Source organism: Dendrobates tinctorius, unplaced genomic scaffold (genome assembly GCF_039654945.1).
Source record: "Dendrobates tinctorius isolate UK_male_01 unplaced genomic scaffold, ASM3965494v1 ptg000039l, whole genome shotgun sequence".
NCBI classification, from domain to species: Eukaryota; Metazoa; Chordata; class Amphibia; order Anura; family Dendrobatidae; genus Dendrobates; species Dendrobates tinctorius.
The window spans coordinates 12970868-12981175 of NW_027361707.1; the positions used below are offsets into that span (position 1 = coordinate 12970868).

General features: G+C 40.5%; 1 protein-coding gene across 1 annotated transcript in view; it reads left to right on the forward strand.

Annotated features, from left to right (window-relative positions):
* CLNK (cytokine dependent hematopoietic cell linker) overlaps positions 1–867 on the forward strand; it is a 102607-nt gene extending 101740 nt beyond the window's left edge. The window contains exon 16 of the mRNA XM_073574741.1: positions 611–867. Within this exon, the coding sequence (XP_073430842.1) occupies positions 611–763 (153 nt within the window). The 3' untranslated portion in view covers positions 764–867. The remainder of the gene's footprint in view (positions 1–610) is intronic.
* The last annotated feature ends 9441 nt before the right edge of the window (positions 868–10308 follow it).

Consider the following 10308-nt stretch of genomic DNA (forward strand, 5'->3'; position numbering starts at 1 on the left):
GAGAAGACTGAGAGGAGACTTAATAGCCGTCTACAAATATCTAAAGGGCTGTCACATTGTAGAAGGATCAACTTTATTCTCATTTGCACAAGGAAAGACTAGAAGCAATGGGATGAAACTGAATGGGAGGAGACACAGATTAGATATTAGAAAAAACTTTTTGACAGAGTGATCAATGAGTGGAACAGGCTGCCACGAGAAGTGGTGAGTTCTCCTTCAATGGAAGTCTTCAAACAGAGGCTGGACAGACATCTGTCTGGGATGATTTAGCGAATCCTGCTTTGAGCAGGGGGTTGGACCAGATGGCCCAGGAGGTCCCTTCCAACTCTACGATTCTATGATCACTTACATCACAGATGACGCTCTCCTGGAGTCACCTGACCATGTTAACCAATCACATGTCACAGTGGCCCTTCTGCTGTAACAGTGATGACTCCCTTCCACTGTAACAACAGATCACGAGGCAGCCCCCGCTGAATCCAGGTAAGTGCCGATAGGTTATTATTGCCTTGTTTTCTTATTTTTTAATACACCAATTCACTGGCAAAATTAAAAATTTTGCCACGACAACCCCTTTACATTTCTAATTGAGAAATTATTTTTATTTCAGACATTTAATTCTGTGAAGGACATTGTTGAATTCCATCAAAGTTTTCCTCTACTGCTTCTTGATGGAAGGGACAAAAGTCATTTTCGAGGACGCCAATGTTTTCTGACCGAACCACCAATCATGAGCGGAACAAAGTCATCACAATCTCTTTAATGACCACATTGGATACATTTTGAAATGCACAGTTTAAATCAGACCATGGACTATCTCTATATATTTTTTTCCTCAGCCGGCCCCATTTATTCCAGTTAGGCCAGAATCACACATGCGAGAAACTCGGACGAGTCTCGCATCATAATACCCGACTCAAGAGCGGAGCGTGCGGCTGCATAGAAATACAGGCAGCTGCGCACTCTCCGCTCCAGAGTGCCGGGTATTAAGACACGAGACTCGTCCGAGTTTCTCGCATGTGTGATCCAAACCTAAGAGACAGATTGATAAGATGACTTACTCCTGTACCAGGGTTGTCAACCATCCAGAAGTTCATGGACATGGAGAAAGTCAAAACAGATGATTATGACCAATTATCATCCTTTCCGAGTTCACAATGAATGCAGATGATGTCTTCTTATCAGAATTATGGGCTGTAGACATGTATCATGGATAATCTACGGTAAATGATTGTTTTTTATAATGCTATCATGAAAAAATAAATTCTCTAAAAGATGCGTAAGTGCACCTAAAAGCCTGAAACACTTAGAACATTGAAGTGCTAATGACAGCTTTGCAAAAGACAACTTCGGGGAACCTGGCATAAGGTTTATCATAGAATCATAGAGTTGGAAGGGACCTCCTGGGCCATCTGGTCCAACCCCCTGCTCAAAGCAGGATTCACTAAATCATCCCAGTCAGATGTCTGTCCAGCCTCTGTTTGAAGACTTCCATTGAAGGAGAACTCACCACTTCTCGTGGCAGCCTGTTCCACTCACTGATCATCTAACTGTCAAAAAGTTTTATCTAATATCTAATCTGTGTCTCCTCCCATTCAGTTTCATCCCATTGCTTCTAGTCTTTCCTTGTGCAAATGAGAATAAAGTTGATCCTTCTACAATGTGACAGCCCTTGAAATATTTGTAGACAGCTATTAAGTCTCCTCTCAGTCTTCTCTTTTCCATGTTCTAAACTGCTTCCCCTACTTTGTTGGTCCTCTTGCTCTGTCCCCATTGAACCGCTGCAGCCCGACATACCTGAGAACAGTGACTTTAAATTTATTTAGGTCTGCTCTTTCTACGATCCTGATATTCCGGTCTCTTGACCTCTGCTTGATGTGGATGACACTCCTTACATCATCCCCTTGGATTGGCCTTCGTACTGTTGCCATTGAGTTGACGCCTGTCGTATGTGCATAGGACAATTAAGTCAATTGTACAGAATAGGACAATGTGAAGTGTCCAGCGTGTACTGCATGTGGCCATATCGGGTTGATTGTTCTATAGAAAGAATTTAAAAATTGTTTTTGGACTTAATGGCTGAGCCAAAACTTTATTTTTAGTTTTCTTTGTATAGTTTCAGTATGATGATCTCTAGTCCTCGTCAAATCTTGGCAACCATGGCTGATCGTGATGGACATTTTCTTTTGCCTGTTATGTCTCACCTGGTGGGGTGGGTTGTAGCAGCCTTTGGTGCTGATGTCAGTACGTAAGTTCGCTGACCTTGATGTGGTGTATGATAGGAAGGGATTGAGGACCAGTCCATTTTTGACCTATTAGACCAAGCACCTTTTAATTTTTCAACCTAGAATTTCAAATTGTATTTTTTATTTAATATTTGCTTTAACACAGGGAATAATGGTAGTTTTTTTTTTTTTGTAGAACATGTGCTTTGTATTTTTTATCCTTTCGGAGTATGTCTATAGGGAGACTATTTGTCCTTGATTTTTTTTAATTTAGTTTTAGAGATACAAGCAAAAAAAATATTAAAAATCATTTGTTTTAAGTTATAAAAATCTATTTTTTATGACTCCTTAAGGTGGGTGGGAGGGGATTTTTTTTTTTTTTTATCTGCCAAGGGCCTTGGATATTTACACCATCCTTCGAGGGCCGTACAAATCACAATCTAACTTCGCCTACAAGTAATGTCCTGACGCTATCACCGGTGTCAGGACGTAATCTTTCATTGCACGCGTCTCTGTGTTCAGTAACGGACACTGCGTGAGCGCAGAGCAAAAAGAAATTAACCGGCCGGCAGCCCAAGCACTGCGGTCTCTGGGAATCTGCCAGATAAAAGGTCTTTTAGGGCTGTACCTCCTGGCCTTGGGTTCTCCACTCCTGCCTTAAGGGATATTATATTGCAAACGTTAAACATGTAGAATATAAGAAAAAAACTTAGTACAAAAAAAATGTTTAAAAAGTCTGAAACCAATATATATATATATATATATATAAAAAATTATTTACCATAGAAATGTGTATGCACTACTTCAAAACAAAGACATACACAGAGTCATAACCAAAGATTGTAATAATACGCTATACAGTGTGAAATCCACAATATAAAACAAACAAAAAAAAGTTGAAACAAAAAAAAATAATTCTAAAATGCAGAGAGGCAAAAGCAAAATATTATCAATCATTAATATCATTTTCAGACCAGGGTCATTCAGAGTTTAAAAAAATTCCCCTTACTATATATTTGTCACAGGGGATTCTGGAATTTAAATCCATTTTCAAATAAGCTATGCAGGTTCGCGGCAATGAAAACCATCACAGGATGGAGGGCGGAGTGCTCAGTGAGACAGTTAATCTACTCGTACAAATGACCAAAAAAACTGACTGGCACTTCCAAAACATGATCAGCGGTCAGGAAAACCCTTTCCATCTACGACATATAGGTACGTCAAAGGTCGCAAAAAGATTAAAACAAAAAAAATAACGAAAATGTAACTATGAGGCTATTTTTTTTTTCTGCACGTTTTTTGCAGGTGTCTGCACCATCTAACTCAATCTTCTCTGATTGTTTTGTGTTTGATGCTTTTCATTTATGCCTTTTCCACATTATTTGATGCTCTTATGGTGCAGCTGTGAAGCCGTGTTTTTAATGCTATTTAAAAAGTACAGGAAAGCTTTGATTCTGTGCTTAAAAATGCAACAGCTTTTTTCTTAATGCATTTTTTTCAGTCTCCACATAGAAGTCTACAGAGAAAAAAAAAAAAGCACCAAAACTGCACAGCAGCATCTTTGGAGCCAGAAGACCACAGCGTCTGATTTCTCCTACTCCTGCACTGATTAGAAGCACTTCACCATCATATTAAATGGTGTAAATATCTTTTGGCAGGGTAGGCGTTAAGGATCTCAGCTGTGCACTGTTAGCCACTTCCCTCTCCTTTACATTCTGGGTCCTGGCTAGCACTCATTGTCAGACCTAGTTAACGCTGCATGGCTGGAGGTTGTTCGTAGTTATTATTGGAGTAAGCATTTGGTGGTGGATTTATCTGTGATTGTTGCTTGATTTTGAGTTTGTGATAATTCCCTTTCTTTTCCTACTTTGGTTTAACCCTGGGTAGAGAAGGGTACAGACTGAGGGCAGATTTTGGAGATAAGGCAAGGTACGTGGCCACGGCCTCTTCACCATCAGAAGTAATCCATTGAGCAGGGACAGCTAGGGTGCTTCCTAGCATTAGGGACAGGGAAGGAGCCCCTGGTTCCAGGACACCCGACAACAGAGGCGTGACAGACTTTAGATGCACTAAGAGTGGAGTTTTCATGAAACTACATCCACCTTGCTTATACATTTAGGTCGTGTTCACATATCATAAATGCTGTGCTTTTTTCAGTTGAAATTCTGCTGTTTAACTGTCCAAGCAAAATGGATGCGATTTAATGAAAACGACGCTACCGTATGTCTAAAGACGCCACTGAAATATGTGGTTTTAATGCTTCTTTCCCCTCTATATATGTTTCTATGTGGAGCCTAGAGGAAATGTACTTAAAAAGCTGCAGTTACTTTTTTTAAGTGCAAAATCAAAGCCTTTCTATACTATAAAAAACACTTAAACATCGCTTCACATCTGCACCAGAAACACAACAAAAAAGGAGAAAAGGTCTAAAAAAAATGTAGCAGTAAGGCAATAACCAGAGAGGATTGTTATTGTGCAACACCTGCAGAAAAAAAAAAATAACAATATTTATGCTGTGTGTGAACATGACCTTACAGACAAAACAGCCAGATGTCATATAGTGAAGGTCCATAAAGATGAGAAAGTTCTGGCTGCTACGACTGCCTGAATAAGCCGGTAAGCTGATTTTATCATTTAGAATCACCGGGTACTTTTTTTTGTAGACCAAAGAAAAAAAAAGTTATATCAAACTAACAAATTCTTGTCCTGCCATTCTCCGTTAAAAAAAAAAAATTTTGGTAAACAATTTGATATATAGACTTTAATTGAGCAAACTTATAATATTGGAGTGAACTGTAATTCCATTATATGAGTTTTTTGTTGGTTGAATGGATGCGAGATTTTGAAACAGGTTTGATCTCCGTTGTGTGGTTTAAGTTACAAAATTTAGGAGGGAACAGACCTGGAAAAAAGATTTAAGCCAAAATCTTAAAAACCTGGAGATGTAGCTTCCAGGAGGCAGAGAGTTAATGTTCACATGTTGTGGTAAGGCTAGTTCCTTTTGGTATGCAGATTGACATTTGTTGACTTTCGATTGTTTCAGGGTCAAAAAACAGAAGTCAATTACTCTCTACAAAGCAAACACAACTTACTGCTCCTGTTTGACCCATACAGTAAGCGGACACGTTGTGATCATTAGTTTTCTGCTTACTAAGGGTACCGTCACACATAGCGACTCACCAGCAATCCCGACAACGATATCAACGTGTCAGGATCGCTGGTAAACTGTCAGACAGCTTCACCAGCGATCAGCACCAGCGACGCCGAGCGCCTGGCGTCGCTGTGTACTTTAGTTACCAGCGCGCTGATGCAGGGAGCTGGTAACTAAGGTACACATCGGGTTTCTAAGGGGCGTGCGTCACTTAGAAACCCGATGTGTACCTTAGTTACCAGCTCCCTGCATCAGCGCGCTGGTAACTAAGGTACACAGAGGGTTTCTGAGCACAGCACGGTGATTAGAAACCCTGCATTTAATAAGTTACCAGCTGATCGCTGGTCTCCCGCCTGTCACACGCAGCGATCAAAGAATTGTCCAGGGCTTTCCAAGAGTGATCAGCGATACCGGCAGGGGGGCCGATCGCTGTCACACGCAGCGATCTCGCTGTTGAGATTGCTGTTGCGTCACAAAACTTGTGACTCAGCAGTCGTCTCGCTAGCGAGATCGCTATGTGTGACGGGACCCTAAGAAGGATCTAAAACTTTTCATAGATTTACGGCCTTAGAAGTTGAAAGACGACAAGTCCTTCGAATTCAACATAAGATCTAAATTGTTGATCTAAAAAAAAAAGGAAAAATAAAATCCTCATGAGGCCGATACGAATTACCCGAAATTAGAGGGAAAATTAGTTTCTAAAGAATTGTCATTTGTGTTTATGAGAAAACCTTCGTTCCTCTAAACTCAGGTCTAGGTGTAAAAAAGATCATTAGAAAAATCTCTGTACTGGCCCTTCATATAAATGAGAAATAAATGTAATTACTACAATATACTGTATATTTCTGTGACAGTTAGTCCCTTAGGATTTATTTCTGCTTTAAAAAAAAAAGTCTATAAAATAGAGATGAGTGAATCGATTCACGGGACTCATCCAGATCAGTGGAACCTAGCGGTTAGATGAGGCCCTCAAATGTTTTACCTTCAGACGTCTTTGGCAGAGCTTTTAGTTAGGCTGGACCGGTACGGCGTCATCTATCTATGCTTCGTGTCGGACAGTTCAGGTCTCGCCAGCCCTGACGAATTTAAAGATGTGCCAGGAACACCGGAACGTAATAGATTTGTGGGATTCCTCTTTAGCCGCCATGTGCCACTGACCTGGATGCTGGATCAAAGTTCCATGAATAAATCCACTCCTCTACATGTATAGTCAAACTGTAAGATATGTCCATTCAGACATAGGATATTTCTCATACTCGAACATCGTAGAGTTTCATCAGTGGTTTTTATCAATGAGTCAATAGTTTGGTCAGGGTGTCAGTTTTTCCTCCCATCAGAGCTTGGGTGGTTTAGTAGTTTTTCTCAGATAACTGATATATTAGACTAAGAGATATATAATAGATCAATGAGAAAATTCATGCCATTAGGAGAATGGGTGCTCAATTGCAAAACACAAAATGCTTCTCTATTAAGCAGGGCTTTGCGCCAGTTGCTGCACCCCGCCTAGGTTTATTAACCTGTTCAATTCTGAAAAAAATACTAATAAAAAAAAAAGTGTGAAATGGTCAGTTTTCTTTTCCCTTATATTAGCCATTGCGTCCAGCAATCGTGGATTTATTTTTTGTATTTTGCAACAAATCTATTGTAACTTGCAACAAGTACATTCTACAATATAAACCGCATGTGTTGTCACAATTGATAACTGAACATATTCTATTTAATGCCATTGTTAGCAGAAAGTGTGCTTTTATTATTAGCTTAGTGGCAAATGTTGCATTTCTTCCCACCATAATAAAAAAAAAAAAAACACGAACTACGTATTGTTGGATTTTGTAGTACAAAAAAAAAACTAGGGAACAGTGCATCACCAATGGAGTCAGACCTTTTGGAGACAAATCTGATTCCTTAATGAAGAAGTCTGGGAATTTTTTTTTTGTACATATGGAATTTTATTAAATAAAGGACTTGAAAAATTAAAAAAAATACTGATTGATTTTCTTTAAAATCATTGAACGATCCATAGACTTGCATTGGCAGTTATGATCTGACACTCAGATGAGTATTCGGTAAGTCTCCATGCTTCTATGCGGACTACTTTGCGAAAAAAATCTGACATGGGAACTACAGTATAGACTAGGGGTGGGAAACCTCTGGCCAATGGGTCATTTATGACCCCCAATGTCCTTCTCTCCAGGCCCGGGGCAGATTTCTGGTGACCTTACTGCTCAGGCAGGCAGCCAGTCACCGAATTATAATTGCTTTTCACACTGCAAGCTTGTACAATGGAGGATTGCTTCCTGATGCATGTCAGCATAAGGATGTACTGCCTCACTGACAACAACAACAGTGGCAGCCCTTCCTGTGATGTTCATGTTACACCGCAGTCCCTCCTGTGATTTATATACCACTGTGTATCCTGTAATGTATATGCTCCAGTCTCGTAATCTCCTATGTAATGTATATGCTCCAGTCTCGTAATCTCCTTTGTAATGTATATGCTGCAGTCCCAGCTTCTCCTTTGTAATGTATATGCTGCAGTCCCAGCTTCTCCTGATTTATATACTGCGGATCTCTCACTGCTTGAGTTCTATAAATGTTACATTAACAGTCATGAATTTTTCACTGAGAAGAGACCGGCCCTGTAACATACATCTGTGTTCAGAACCTCCTACTGCAACTTCTTTTCAAAACTCATTGCAAAGAGTCACCTACGCTACAGGCCAATGTAAATCTGGAAAAGCCATTGTGAATAGCAATATTAATACCACCTAACATCATAGCCGCACCAAAAGAGAAGCAGTTCCAGTCATTACTCTAGGGGGGAGTGATGGTATAAATATCCAAATGGCCATTGGCAGAAAAACTGTTCCCAATCCCTGCTGTAGACTTTGGGCTACGTCACACATAGCGACTCACCAGTGATCCCGACAACGATATGAACTTGTCAGGATCGCTGCTGTGTCGCTACATGATCGCTGGTGAGCTGTCAAACAGGCAGCTTCACCAGCGATCAGCACCAGTGACGATGAGCGCGCGCGTCGCTGTGTACCTTAGTTACCAGCACGCACGGCACTTAGAAAACACGCTGTTTACCTTGGTTGCCAGCTCCAGCTCGCTGATCGCTGGTCTCCCGCCTGCCACACGCAGCGATGCGTGCTGGCCAGCGGGAGGCCAACGATCAAAAAAATGTCCACGGCTTTACACGATCAGTGATACCCGGCAGGGAGGCCAGTCGCTGATAGGTATCACATACAGCGATCTCGCTGGTGAGATCGCTGTTGCGTCACAAAACTTGTGACTCAGCAGTGATCTCGCTAGCGATCTCGCTGTGTGTGACGGGGGCTTATCTCCTGTTCAAGTGCTAACTGTGAAAAACTCAGATAGCACTCATACCAGAAAAACTCACGTGAATAAGCCCTCATACAGACATCGGTAGTGATGGGGTTTAATTTTCATGTAACAAAATTTTTGCTGAAATATCGTGCCCATGTATTTTATAGCTTTATTTAAAGGGAATCTGTCATCGTGTAAAAGCCATTTAAGGGATTTTTAGTCCAGTGGGCAGTTTTATCATTGTTTGACAGCTACCTTGGCATACACACTTCTACGAACGAATCGGTCCAATCCTAGAAAGAGCAGGGGGTTTTAATGATGACAACAAAGGATATACTGAATATTTTCTTAGAATATTATTAATCAAACTGCTTAGTTGTTCCTCCTCTAAAACACTGTGCCTGCAGAGTGGACTGGTTTCTTGCTGACAGGTTCCTTTTAAAACAAATTATAGTCAATCATCTGTTACTGCAGAAGAAAGCAAAAAGTTTTAGCATTAGAACTAATGATATTAGTCCCATAGATAATCATTTTGGAAGATTATTACTGCTTTATCTAACAATGCTAATGGTCACTGTCATGTTTCAATAAACCTACCTTTCTTTATCAGTCATTCACTCATTATGGTTTCCTGAGATGAGTGGTGCAAGATGACCAACTTCTACATGTGAACACTATGCTATTTTAATGCGATTCCATCATGCCAAAATATTGTTGCAGTAATTATTCCATTTGCATTGGAATAACCTGGAATTCTAAATAAAATATGTGGAAATGAAAAGGGTGGAAAAATTTGTAACTAAAAATACCATGAAAGGGAACCAGCCACCTAATACATGCTGCCGAAACCATGAGCAGCATAAATCAGCCACTGGCTGTAGTATTCCAGCAATGTATGTTTTTCCCTTGTCGCAACGTTTCAGAGAAAAACACTTAAAAGCTCCCAGGGACCGAGCAGCAATATTGACTAATCGTAAAAGTGAACACTGACTACAAGGATAGGCAGAGGCTTGCCAGTCTCTGTCAGTGGGTGGGGAGAAGGTGCTATGGACCCGCCTTTACAACTAGTCAATAAGTCTGCTTTGTCCACCTTTTAAAAGTATTTTTTCTCTGAAATACCAAAGTGTTTCAGAGACAAACATGGCTGGAATACTACAGCCAGTGGGTGATACATGATGCCAACAGTTTTGGCAGCATGTAGCAGCTGACAGGTTCCCTTTAAATAATATTCCAAAACCTCATCTTCTGTCACACCATCTGATGAAGTGTAACATGCATTGGTTCCGATATGGAGTATCAGTATTCAGTGGCCGACTCACAGGAGTGGCAAGGAGCCCAGGTTTTAAAGGGGTTCACAGAGAATGTGATACAAATGTTTTTTGACACATGACCTAACTCATTATGACTGGTGTTTTGCATGCCAGTTTTAACGATGGGCATGAAGGAATACAAAGGGCCCGATTCATTAAGGGTTTGCTCACACTTGCATTTAAATCAGATGTATAAAACATAACTATAATCTGGGCCCCTTGGTTTCAATTAAGGTGTCCAGCATTGTGGCAGATACGCTAATGGAAAATAAACATACACCCCCCCATT